We start from the raw sequence: 14,107 nt of genomic DNA on the forward strand, positions 1-14,107 counted from the left end.
GGGGAGTTGGTTCCAGAGGGCCGGAGCCGCCACAGAGAAGGCTCTTCCCCTGGGTCCCACTAAGTGGCATTGTTTAGTTGACAGGACCTGGAGAAGACCCACTCTGTGGGACCTAACTGGTCGCTGGGATTCATGCAGCAGAAGGCGGTCCCTGAGATAATCTGGTCCGGTGCCATGAAGGGCTTTATAGGTCATAACCAACACTTTGAATTGTGACTGGAAACTGATCAGCAACCAATGCAGACTGCAGAGTGTTGGTGTAACATGGGCATATTTGGGAAAACCCATGATTGCTCTCGCAGCTGCATTCTGCACGATCTGAAGTTTCCGAAAACTTTTCAAAGGTAGCCCCATGTAGAGAGCATTACAGTAGTCAAGCCTCGAGGTGATGAGGGCATGAGTGACTGTGAGCAGTGATTCCCGGTCCAAATAGGGTCGCAACTGGTGCACCAGGTGAACCTGGGCGAACGCCCCCTTGCCAAAGCTGAAAGATGTTTCTCTAATGTGAACTGTGGATCGAGGAGGACGCCCAAGTTGCGAACCCTCTCTGAGGGGGTCAATGATTCTCCCCCCAAGGTAATGGACGGATAGATGGAATTATCCTTGGGAGGCAAGACCCACAGCCACTCCGTCTTGTCTGGGTTGAGTTTGAGTTTCTTGACATCCATCCAGGCCCCAACAGCCTCTGGGCACCGGCACATCACTTCCACTGCTTCATTGACTGGACATGGGGTGGAGATGTATAATTGGGTATCATCGGCATATTGATGATAACTCACCCCATGCCCTTGGATGATCTCACCCAGCGGTTTCATGTAGATATTAAAGAGCAGGGGGGAGAGGACCAACCCCTGAGGCACCCCACAAGGGAGAGACCTAGAGGTCGACCTCTGACCCCCCACTAACACCGACTGCGACCAACCAGAGAGGTTGGAGGAGAACCACTGAAGAACAGTGCCTCCCACCCCAACCCCTCCAGCCGGCACAGAAGGATACCATGGTCGATGGTATCGAAAGCTGCTGAGAGGTCAAGAAGCACCAGGACAGAGGACAAGCCCCTGTCCCGGGCCCGCCAAAGATCATCCATCAGCGCGACCAAAGCAGTTTCCGTGCTGTAGCCGGGCCTGAATCCAGACTGCTGAGGCCCTAGATAATCGGCTTCTTCCAAGAACCGCTGGAGTTGAAGTGCCACCACCTTCTCAACAACCTTCCGCATAAAGGGAAGGTTGGAGACTGGACGGTAGTTATTGAGCATGGCTGAGTCCAGGGAAGGCTTCTTGAGGAGGGGACGCACAAGTGCCTCCTTATAAAGGGCCGGAAAGGACCCCCTCTCCAAGGAGGCATTGACAATCTCCTGGACCCAACTCCGCGTTACCTTTCAACTGGCCAAAACCAACCAAGAGAGACACGGATCCAGTAGACAGGTGGCGGAACTCACAGCTCCAATGGCCTTGTCCACTTCATCCGGTGTCACCAAGTCAAATTCCTCCCAGACAGATGGACAAAGACGTTTAGCCCCAGTCACCTCGACTGACTCGTTGTCAGTCGACTCTGTTTTACAATTGGAGTCGAGGTTCGCTCGGATCCGAGCAATTTTATCAGCGAAAAACGTGTTAAAATCCTCGGCACTACTCTGCAAGGGCTCCCCAACTCCCCCCTGATTAAGAAGGGAGCAGGTTACCCTAAACAGAGCAGCCGGGCGGGATTCCGCTATTGCAATCAAGGCAGCATGATACGCGCATCTTGCTGCCTTGAGCGCCACTTTGTAATTCTTAGTATGAGCTCTTACAAGTGTTCGATCGGATTCGGACTTACTCTTCCTCCATTGCTTCTCTAGACGTCTCTTCTGGCGTTTCAACTCCCGGAGCTCCTCGTTGAACCATGGAGCTTCTACGGGGTCTAGTGCCACGGAGAGGTCGCAGCGGCGCAATTCGGTCAAGGGCCTCCGCTGCAGCCTTGTTCCAGGCCTCAGCCAGAGACTCTGCCAAACTGTGGACGAGTGTATCTGGAAGAACCCCAAGTGCCTTCTGAAAGCCTTCTGGATCCATCAGGCGCCTGGGGTGGAACAACTTAATCGGTTCCGCTTCCCTGCGGAGGAGGATTGGAGCCAGGAAGTCAAGCCGCAGTAGAAAATGGTCTGACCATGACAAAGGCAACACTTCTAAGCCCTTTACTTCTACTCCAGCGGAGCTTCTTTCACTGCTTGAGCTGCCCTTCTGCCCTTCCGTCTTTGGAGAGGGGCGGCATACAAATCTAATAAATTGAATTGAATTGAATTGAATTCTGATTATACACCTGCTGCCGGTGGGTGAGTAGGGGAGGGGCTGCTTTTAAAAGTAACCCTTTAAAAGTGGATGGGTGGGTGGGTGACCTGACTCCGTGTCTCGTAGTTTTTTCAAACTCAACTGAAGTTGGCTAACACTAATTCAAGTGCAACCGCAGTATATTGCCTGAAGGAGAATTCACCCACTGCTTTAGTTCTTGCCATATATAACATATATCCACTCAATTGGTTGCTGGACAATTTTGGTAGCTTTCATGTGTGTGGATACATATGCACAAGTGTGGCAAGAAGCAAATCAGTCTGAATTCTCCTTCCAGCTTAAAATCCCAAATGACTAAAAGAAGGAGGCTGGTCTCCCTTCCCTTCCAAATCAGCATGGCTTTACTGTTTGGATGGGAGGGAGGGAGGGAAAGAAAGGAAGCTTGGATGGGAGGGAGGGAGGGAAAGAAAGAAAGAAAGGGAGGCAGGGAGGGAGGGAAAGGAAGGAAGTTTGGATGGGAGGGAGGGAGGGAGGGAAAGAAAGAAAGGGAGGCAGGGAGGGAGGGAGGGAGGGAAAGAAAGGGAGGCAGGGAGGGAGGGAGGGAAAGAAGGAAGTTTGGATGGGAGGGAGGGAGGGAAAGAAAGGAAGCTTGGATGGGAGGGAGGGAGGGAAAGAAAGGAAGCTTGGATGGGAGGGAGGGGGGGAAAGAAAGAAAAGAAAAGGAAGGAAGGAAGGGAGGGAGGGAAAGAAAGGAAGTTTGGGTAGGAGGGAGGGAGGGAGGTTGGGAAAGAAAGAAAGAAAGAAAGAGAGAGAGGGAGGGAGGCAGGGAGGAAGGGAGGGAAAGAAAGGAAGGAAGGAATTAAGTAATGAAGGAAGAAAGGAAGAAAAGAGGAGGAAGGTTGGTTGGGTGGATGGATGGGATGAAGGAAGTGAGGGAGGAAGTAAGGGAGGGAAGATGGAAGGAAGGATTAGATGAGAAAGAGAAAGAAAGAAAAAAGCAAAGAGAGTGATTTTACTGCCTTTCTTTTGCTACCACATATTTTTCAGGGATTTACGTGCATTTAGTGTTTATAGTCCAGAACATAAATATGGGTGTGTTTATTCTGTACATCAGGTTGCATAAATCCAGCTTAATATGCTATTCCATCCCATAATCAGCCATAACACTAATGACTGTTTTGAACAATATGCAGGTTGTATTCCACGAATGGCAATTTTATATGTGAAATTATGACTGAAATATTTCTACACCTCTATTGCTTCTCACTCTCAGGAAATGTTTCCTTAGTTTTAGGTGGCTTCTCTCTTTCTTCAGTTTCCATCCATTGCTTCTTGTTTGGCCTTCTGGTGCTTTGGAAAATACTTGCCCCCACCTTCCTTCTGGCAGCCCCTTAAGAGCCTGTTGCCTCTCACACTCTGGGGCAAAGCATGGGGGCCATTTCCTCCTTTCAGGGGTCCATGAAAGGACATCTAGAGTATGTCATGTTGGAAAAAAGGTGAACAACATTTTTGCAGAACTGCAGATTCATTGAGGCTGAGTGTGACAAGGAATGGCTGGGAGGGGAGAGGCCAAGCGAGACATCCCTTGACGTGAGTGACATAGAGTTGGCCATGCCCACCCTGGACTCCCCTGCTGAATCACATGACCATGAAGCCACTCCCACCCAGTCACGACTGCCAAGTCACCCCCAGCTGGTCACATGACCATCAAGCCAAAGCCACAAAATAAGCCACGACCACAGAGTGGTAGCAAAAAAAATTAGGAACATCCCTCCCTTTGGAACCATTATTCCCTGAGTAATTAAATTGGGCAGATCTGTTGAGTTGGTTCCCCTCCTTCTCCTCTGGATTCCTTCTCCAAAGGATCTAAGATCAATGGATCCATATTGGGACCCCCTACCTGCCAGGGCTGCAGCCTTGGAGACCCCAACCTCTTTTCTCCCTCCTTCCTTCTCCTCCTCAATCTGGAGGAATAGGCAGCATTCAAGACATGGGCCAGAGTCTTCATCAGGATGTAATTGTCATAGTAATTTCTGAACCCTTCTCTGTTCCTTTTCCACTGGGTCTCCAGTGGGGCTTTCTGGGTGCATCTTCTCCGGCCTTTGATAGAAAAGACATTCTTTGAAAGAGAACAGAGAAAATAAAGATCTTGAAACTTTTCTTCCACAAAGAAAAGGGGTTCAAAGGCTTCATCTTTTGGCCTTCTTTTGAACAGATAACCAAACTTCAAAATACTGTGGATGTATTTGAGAAGTCTGTGCTTTTTCAATTCATATCCTCCAAAAGTTGTGAGGATCCAGACTTTCCCTTCAATGAGTCCCGGCAAGTGCAGAAATGTTTCATGGAAAGGAAGAATTCTGTCCCAAAGGGAAGCAAGTTCCATCAAGTGAACAAAGACATTGACTTGTCTCCACTTAGAGAGGGCATCCCTGAGGGAGGCTGTAGGTTCAGTGGTTGAGAATTGTTGTGATATAACCACACAAATTCCATTCCTGACAAGCATAGAAGGGAAAGTCCTCATGAAATTATCTCCCTTCTCTGTGTCTGAAGCAAAGAGGCCAATCAGGGTCCATCTGAAATGGAGAAGCAGTTGGACAATGGCTGGGTAGTGGAACCCTTCTTTGGGATTCATCTGGTGGAAAAAGTGGAATTTGCTTTTATCATTCAGCGCCTCTGGAGCATTGAAATAATTGATCTGAAAAAGCAATGAAAATGCTGTGTCATATTTGAGGTCCGATCCAATCCAAAATATTAGATTTTAATAAATCCAGCCTGCTTCTCATGAATATATTAGAACAATTTGTAGTTAGACATTGTTTGGAATATTAAAGACAGAATATTAGCAAGATTGTATAATACACTGATTAACACATTGAAATGTTGACTGAAGCATTATATTCCAATAAAGGGTCTATTATAATTTTTGTGGATTGGTGCCTCTTTTTCTTTTTTTGTATCCCAAATTTTTTCTGGAGGACTCTTTTTAGCTTCTTCTCCAGTTATAGAAAAAACAGGCAGACCTCAGTTCCTAATACGATTTATCAGTTGTATAATCCAAGATTTCTCTTTAATTGAAATTTTGTTTGTTTTCGGAGTCTGTCAGTTTCAATAGATTAAATTTTATGCCGATATCCATATTTTCTGAATTTAGACAAAGTAGAAATTGTACAACTGTGAGGGCAGCAGCTGGAGTCCTTTTACTCAACCCAAGATGCTCCTCAGAGGCTGTGATTGGGTTGGTTCTGCTAGTGATTTCTCTCCGAAGCCCCAAACATCAGATGGATGTAAGAACATGGGGGAAACCTTGGCCTCTTATGCTTTGATAATTGGGGCTGAGGGAGCTGGAGAGCTATGAGGTTTTCATTTAAGCACCACTTTCACTCATGCCCTTTCTCTAACTGAGCTCCTTTGATGATGAGGGTCCCAGATTCAGTCTCAGAGAAAACAAGTCTAGGTAAGGAAAGGTGTTACTTGCTCTATTGGCTGACCAACTGTGGCTACCATGTCATTTCCCAAAGATCATAACTTTTGAACTTGATTAATTATCACATAATTTTTATGACAAAAGAATCCAAGTCTTGTCCACAGGGTATACAATCCAATGTGTAAGTATGAAAATGTCATTTTGTTAGTGTAAACTAAAGTGTTCCAATAGGTATTTAGTATGTTAAACATGTGCACATATAACAGAAGTTACAACAGAATAAAAGAATTGGGACCTTGGAGGACTTCTCGTCTAACCTTCTCCTCAATCAGGGGACCGTATACTCTTCCAGACAAAAGCCGTCTTGTCTCTTTTGAAAAACCTCCAGTGTTGGATCACCCACAACTTCTGGAGACAAGTTATTCCACTGATTAATTGTTCCAAGTGTCAGGAAAGTTCTCCTTAGTTCTAGGTTGTTTCTCTCCTTGATTAGTTTCAATCCATTGTTTCTTTTTTTGTGGGGGCTGGTGTAATTTTTGTTAAATTTTTCTCCATACAAACTTTTTAATACATTTGGAAATATTTTCATATTATAATAAAAACAGTATCGAGTTAGTACATTGTTTATAATTAATCTCCCCCAAAAAAATATTGGTTCCAAATTAATTACTTCCAGTGTCAATCCAACCCCCCCCCCCAAACTTGACCTCTGATTTTGTCATCTATATATCTAATTTTCTTGTAATTGAATTCAAGCTTAATTTCCTTTAAACCTTGTTAAGTTAATATCCTTCTACTTTAGTACTTCAAATATGCCATAGTGTCTACTCTTCTTATGTATTCTCTCAAAAGTCTTACAAGAAAGAAAACTTTATCCACTAAAAACAATAAAAAAAGAGTATAATTCAAAAAAGAAAAGAGGAAAAAAGAAAAAGAAAAGGAGCAAGATAAACAAAGAGAAAACAACCAAACTCTATTATTATAGAAATATTAAAACAACATGAAAACAATATGAAAATTAACCAAACTATTATTTTAAATCTTCAATTGATAATCATCTTAATATTGTAATCATATTTCATTCCAGATCATAATCAATTAATATTCCAACTTAATTATCATTATATTTCCCAATAATTTCCATAATCCAAAGATCTAAATATTTCTATCTATTTCTATGTAATTCTATACTTCAATAAAAATTAATAACTTGAAATGTATCTTTAAAAACAACACCTAATAAATCTAGCTACATCATTCATAGTTAATGCATACTTACCGTAATAACCTATCATCCCTCTTCAAAACAGCATCTTTGCCAATCCACAGGGCTTATATTTTTTATCATTTTAAATCCATATATTTTCTTCTTAGCTCTCTTTTTAGTAAAATATAGAATCTTTTTCATCCCCATTCTAACTTCTTTCTTACTCTGCCATTTCTGGGGTATCAGGTTATATCTATTCTTCATTTTCTTAGTGCTTAAGTAGTGCTTAAATCATCAAGTATATGACCATCAACCCCTTCTTTAATCAAACAATTTTCTGATTCATTTATAAAAGCCACTATTAATGTTATGTCAATTCCTTTTGAGAATGCCTCTCTGATGATTCCTTTCTATTTCCATTTCTCTACTGCTCCTTCAACTGCAGCTGTTGAACACTTTTTTCCTTTTCTACTTCAATTTCACTATAGTTTTGAGAACTTACAATATAAGAGATTATGTTGTCATTTCTATTTTCTTCTTTCCATTCTTGAAGATCTTTAAGTATATTATTAAACAAATCTCTTATGTCTTCCATCTTTGCAAAGTTAATATATCTAAAAAATGTATGCAAATATCCAATTAGCGTTGACATCATCCAGAAGGCAAAATTTCCCAAGACATGTTAAATCCTTCTTTCCTTCTCAGCCTTTCCAAGATCTATCTTTCTTTCTTTCTTTCTTTCTTTCTTTCTTTCTTTCTTTCTTTATTTATTTTCCAATTCCTCTTATCACTTGTAAAAAGAAAACAACCTGCTTAGTTCCATTTCATGAAGGACAAATTCATTGAATAATAAATCCAACCAAATATGCCTCGATTTCACAAGCAGATGTCATCAGTTAATCCCAGTTCTTCTATTCTGGCTTCTATAACCACTTTAAAATTTAAATTATGTTGATTCTAAAAGGCCAATCTTATATTGCCAATTCTCACGAATAAAAAAAACCAATTTATAAAGTTCTTGGGTTTTTTAAATACAGTGTTCTCTTGACTTTCGCGGGTCCAACATTCTGCGATACTTTTCATAGCCAAAAGTAGTGTAACTACTTCCGCATCTCTACTTCACGAAAATTTGACTTTTGTGGGCGGTCTTGGAACGCATCCCTCACGAAAGTCAAGGGAACACTGTATGTCCAAAAATAATACAGTCTAAATCAAGGTCCCTCTGGCAAAAAACTTTAAGTCTTCTCACCCTCCAGCACAAAAGCTTGTGTTACTTCTCCTTCCAGACAACTCCCAATGCTTCAAATCTAATCTTCCCAGCACCTTCCCATTGTTTCTTCTCTTGTTTTCTGGTTTCTGGAAAATATGCTAACTCCTCCCCCCTTCTTTCTTCTTCATATGATCTTGATTTTATCCATCTGTTAATGCAAATATCTTTGGCTTTTTTGGCTGGTGCTGCACATTGCTGGACCATTTTTATGTGATTGTCCACTAAGACTCCAAGATCTCTCTCATAGTTACTGCTGTTGAGGCAGATTTCACCTAATCTGTAATTGTACATTTGGATTTGTAGCCTAAGTGTAAGACCTTACATTTCCCTTCATTGAAAAACATTTTGTTAAATAGGCCCAGGGTTCAAGTCTATCTAGAGCCCTCTGGATCTTCACCCTATCTTCTGGGGTTAGGGTATTCCTGCCAGTTTAGTGTTGTCTTCAAATTTGATGATTTTCCCTTCTCTCCCCTCATCCAAATAATTCATGAAGATGTTGAAGAGACCTGGGACTAACATGAAACCTTGGGGTCCCCCACTGCTGGTTTCCCTCCATGCAGACACAGTTCCATTGAGTACCACAGGATGAGTCCATCTGGGCATGATGCTCTCTATCCCAGATATTTTTAGCTTACCAAGAAATAGGTTGTGGTTTACTTTGTCAAAGCCTTTCTGAAATCCACATGCAAATATTATGTGCACTGCATTTCAATGGTCCACTATTTTTGTCAAAAAATGAAATAACATTTATTCATTTTTTATGCTGCATTAGGTCCAGTAAGTCATTCATATCTATGCTGAATAACAAGGGTTCAAATATGCATCTTTCCCTTCCCTCTTGGTAAGCATAGATCCTTCTTCCTGTGGCTCGATTGAGCCCAAACTTCCCGCTCAAACAAGGGCTTGGATCAGGGCCAACAGGCTGAGCTCCATTTTGGGGGCAATACATTTTCTCCATCATATTTCTCTGTTTATTGAGTCAAATACTGCCCTAATATCTAGAAATCCAGCAAACCTTGATACAGATTAGATATTTCAAGACCAACTTGAGCCAATAGATGATTATTAACTTCTGCATTATTTCTTATAAAATCTATATAGCTTTTAACTTTACGTAAAACCATCTAGTTCTTCTGCAAGGAATGCATGTTTCTTAAGTTTAACTAAAAGGATTGACCCTAAGATTTTTATCTTAAGGTGGAGAGAAAATTTAAAAAAATATACCCAAGTTTAACTAAGAGGATCGTGGCATAAATTTTAGCCACAATGTCTGTTAGTCCATTTGGTATATAATTGCAGGTTTTGTCTTCTAAAATGAAGATGCCAAGAGAGGCCCCAACAACTAGGGATATTTTTGATCAGTGAAATAGTTGGTAGAATGGCTTCTCCATGAGATGCATTTCAGGCCTTTTATCATTAATCTCAACATGAACATAATGGGATAAAATATTCACATATTTGCTAATATGGAGAAAAGCAGCTCTTGAATTCCATGGAGAAGACATGATTGCATCTGTTGCTCACCCACCACTTACTTTTACCACATGGAGAAAAACACACACAAACCTGTGGGACTTTGTAGGTGCCTCCTAATGTTGACATCTGGATGGAGATTTCCCTGTCAGCTCTATCAAGAAGAGCCAGAAGGTTGTCCTTCATTCCACAGCCATAGTTGGAGACATTGGCTTCTCCAGTGGAGAGAAGGTCCAGCAAGGCATCTGAGGTGTGGAAAGTGCTCAGATAGTTATCATGGAGGTTGTAGCCAAATGTGAGGTTGTGCAGGAGCTGGGAATTCTTGTTGATCAGTTGAAGGTTGAAAATTAATAGCAAGCCATAGAAAAAACTATCAAGATACCTATTGTAAGGGTAGCAAGAACAAATATTTCTTTTACTATATAATCCTCCACAAGCCTAATGAGCCTTAAACCAGCATTGAACCAAAAGCAATGATCAGTTAAATAAATATGGAAATCGGTTGAATTAAGGCTACTACAACTGATTCCACCACTACTTTAAATAAAATTCATTATTCAACGTATAAATTAAGATTGAACAGAGAGAGGAAAATAATCTGCAGCCCTTTCATCTTTTTCTCAGACCCATTTTTCAGTCCCTTTCACAAAATAAGACAAAAGAGAGAAGCCGTGGAAATCAAAATCATTCAGGAAACTAGACATACTCCCCAATATAGGAATAAATGGGGGGGAAACAGAAAAGGAGGAGAGTGTTAGAACGGAGGGAGTACAACTCCATCACCCTGAATGACTTACTGATCACGGAAAACAAACTGAAGAGAAGGAGCCACGTTGAAAAGCAACTTTGTATGCAATCTTTCAACTCCATTGACGACTATACCAATGAGATGGTCTCCTGGGCTGTAAAAGCTCTGTGGTTGTTGTCCATCCTGGTGCTCCAAACTCAGAGGGCATTTCCTTCTCAGCTTCCCAGAGACTGGATGGAACAAAAGCAGCACCAGAAGCAGAAGCAGAAGGTCCATAATTCATGGGGTGACTCAATCAATCTCCTTCCTGTTCATAAAGAAGAATTAGAAGAATTCAGAGGATTCTCAGACGATGGAATATGATCCAGTTGCTTTCCTGATTGAAACACAACTTCAACTGGAAAGGAGAGAGACATACATGCAAGAGCACAGACTCTGCCTGTCCCCAAACTCCATATTTCTCTGCCCAAAGTCTCCCCTGAAGGCTTCAGCCAAAGAGCAAAGCTGAAACATTTATCGTAATTTTCCCTCTCAGGAGAGATCCCTGAATGATTCAACTTTGTGGAATTCTCTGGAGGGAAATTAAAGGTAAATAATCCCCATATGGCTCATAATGGCAGGGGCAGAGATGGAATTAAATCGGTCATCTAGAATTGAGAGGTTTGGGAGCTCCATGCTTGGAACTGACCCCGGAGGGAATACACGGCAACTGTGGCTGAAGAAACAAATAAATCTGAGATCTGTTGGCATGAAGACAAAATCCCAGGGGCCAGTTAATGTCAGAGCATCTCACAGATCTAAAATAGCTGCCTGCTGAGTTAAAGTCAACATGCATTTAACTTTATTTTGAAAGTTAAAGCTCAAAGGCTCCACACAAAAGGGCTGATGCAACTTTGGTGAAAAACTAGTTACCAGAATTTTGCAGAGTTAAAAAAAAACCTTTTTTGTCTCTCTCTCTCTCTCACACACACACACACAGTCACACAAATACACACACACATACACACACAAATCTGACTAGCTTAGCAGCCTGAAGATGAGTGGACTTTAACTCCCACAATTCCACAGTAAGCACTCAGGGACCTTCCTACCCTGCGCTTTCCCATGCTTTAGCTGTCCTTCTTGCTGCCTGTAGGGGCAGTCTGTGCTCTTGCTGTTAAGTCAGAACTGGCCTCCTCAGGCTTCAGTTGGACAACTAAAGCTGGCAAAGACCCATCTCGTGGGTTTTTTTTAGGCCCATTCTCAGAAGGCCTTTTGAACATGTTTGTTTAGAGATAAAGAAATAGATAAAAAAATGCGCAGATGTGGTCACATGAAGAACTACATTACCCAGAGTGCAATTTCACTACATTTCTCCTAATGCAATGTCTTAAACTTAAGAAACATGTCTCAATGCAATCTGAGTGTTTCTGCCTATGGTGACTTTTTGGGGTCCAAGGATGGCCACAGATTGGGGGGGGAAGGGAGGCCTTTCCCCCCTCCTGCCTCCTGCCTCCGTCCCTCCCCCTCCCTCTGGGAAGCATCTTGAAGGGCTTTGGGCCTGTTGTGGCCCCTGTGAGGAAAAGGCCTTTCTGTCTAGAGGCACCTGGGGGCAGGGCCGCCATCAGGAATTTTGGGGCCCCATACAGCCTAAGTGTCTGCCCCCCCCCACACCATTTTAAAACTACTTTATTTTGCGACATACCAATTATGTACTAAATTTACCTTTCACAAAAAAAATTTAAACCCTGCCACTACAACAAGGTACACTTGTTTGACAGATTAATAATATGAGTCATTTTGTTAAATCTTTTGGTCAAGTATGTTTATTACTATAGTGCAAATATGACATCATAAAGGAAAGCATAGTGAACTGTAAACATATACAAATATTTACTAGACAACACAACATATAACAAATATAACATTATAAGGTGCAGCTGCTAGGGCCACCAGTTCTGTCATCTATTCAGCTTTAGTAAAGCCGCGCTGATTCCACATGTCTCTTCGGTGGCCTCTCAGTTTTTGACCAATGTGTTAATAACGCAGAAAATATATTCAAGTCACATCAACATATTACATACATATAAATAAATAACCAGAACAGTGCAAATACACCAAATTAACAAAATATTATTAATTTTGCCATCAACAATATTAAAAGCAGCAATAAGATGGCACAAAGGATAAAGACAAAATACTCCTGCACCACACTAGAAAAATAATTGTTTTCACAATAATACCAATAAATAACAGGTAACCAGAAGATAAATTATACGCAATAGTGTTTAAAACTATACGTAAACTCCACCATAGGTGTAAAAAAAGTCAACCAACTCAAATCCATCGATCCACCTATCTACCCACCTTGTTTGCATTCCTTCTTTGTTCTTTCTTCTTAAGAGCTCAATGTCACGACACTTCCCTTCATTTTACCTTCACAACAACCCTGAGAGGTAGTTTGGACTGAGAGGCAATGGCTCTACCCAATGAGGTTCGTGCTGAAAAGCTGGGACTTGAGCTTCTGTTTTCGTCGCCCTCCTCCCTTAAATCGTGCCATTACCAAGACCCGGGTCACACGGGGCCTAAGGGCACAAATCACTGACCTATAGTTTATCGAATTAAAACATCCCTTCGGAAAATAAAGCCCTGGGTTTACCCAGGACCTTCGATCAAACGAATGTTTTTAATGTTTGCTGCTCCGGTTTGCGTTTTCCAGTTTTAAATGATGCGTTTTTCAATTATAATCGGTCTTTTAAAAAGCCATCCAGGGGAGCGGGGGGGGGCATGTAAGCTATGCAACTAAAAAAAAGGTGTATAAACACAACGGCTAGATTCATACAAGACACTAGAGAACATAGTGACTCGACGTGTTGCGGAAACCCAGACCCTGGGTCTCTTTCTCTCTCTTCCCCTCTCCACCTCTCCCCCTCTCTCTTTATCTTTCTCTCTCTCCCTCCCTCCCCTCTCATTTTCTCCCTTTATTTTTCTTTCTCTCTCTCCCCCTTTCTCCTTCTCTCCCCCTCTCTATCTTTATTTCTCTCTCTCTTTCTTCTCTCCTTCTCTCCTATCTATCTCTACTTTCTCTCTTCCCCTCTTCTTTCATTCTCTCCCTCTCTCTCTCTTTCTCTTTCCCTTCTCTTCTTTTTTCCTTATCTTTCTCTCTCTTCCTTCTCTCCTTCCCTCTATCTTTCTCTCTCCCAGTCTCCTTTTCTCTTTCTCTCCCACTCTCCCTCTTTATCTTTCTCTCCCTTCTCTCCTCCATCTTTATCTACTTTCTCTCTCCCTCCTCTCATTCTCTCCCCCTCTCTTTCTTTCTCTCTCCCCCTCTTCCTTTTTAGGTTTATCTTTCTCTCTCTCTTCCTCCCCCTCTCCCCCTCTCTATATCTTTCCCTCTTTGTCTTTCTCCCTCCTCCTTCTCTCCTTCTCTTCCTCTCTCTTTCTCTCTCTCTTCCTCCCCCTCTCCCCCTCTCTATATCTTTCCCTTTTTATCTTTCTCCGTCCGCCTTCTCTCCTTCTCTTCCTCTATCTTTCTCTCACTCTTTCTTTCTCTAAAAAAAAAAGACCCAACAAAATCCCCGCATTGAAAACATCTGGGAGTTGCGGGGAGCTAGAATTTTGCAGCACTCCAACACAACACCCCTCAATCCCTTGAAACCACTGTGGGGTTTCATCCCCTGCAATCAGGAAGACTTTCTAGTGGCTGAAGTTTAAAAGTTAAAAGTCGAGAGGCCAAACAGTC

At 42.1% G+C, this 14,107-nt stretch overlaps 1 protein-coding gene across 1 annotated transcript in view; it reads right to left on the reverse strand.

The window, feature by feature from the left end:
- Positions 1-9,767, reverse strand: part of LOC139156362 (vomeronasal type-2 receptor 26-like) — a 47,076-nt gene extending 37,309 nt beyond the window's left edge. Inside the window, exons 1-2 of the mRNA XM_070731889.1 lie at positions 9,732-9,767; positions 4,165-4,959 (exon numbers count right to left, since the gene is read on the reverse strand). Of these exons, the coding sequence (XP_070587990.1) occupies positions 4,165-4,959; positions 9,732-9,767 (831 nt within the window). The remainder of the gene's footprint in view (positions 1-4,164; positions 4,960-9,731) is intronic.
- Positions 9,768-14,107: the final 4,340 nt, after the last annotated feature.

Source organism: Erythrolamprus reginae, chromosome 1 (assembly GCF_031021105.1).
Source record: "Erythrolamprus reginae isolate rEryReg1 chromosome 1, rEryReg1.hap1, whole genome shotgun sequence".
In the NCBI taxonomy this organism is placed as follows: domain Eukaryota; kingdom Metazoa; phylum Chordata; class Lepidosauria; order Squamata; family Dipsadidae; genus Erythrolamprus; species Erythrolamprus reginae.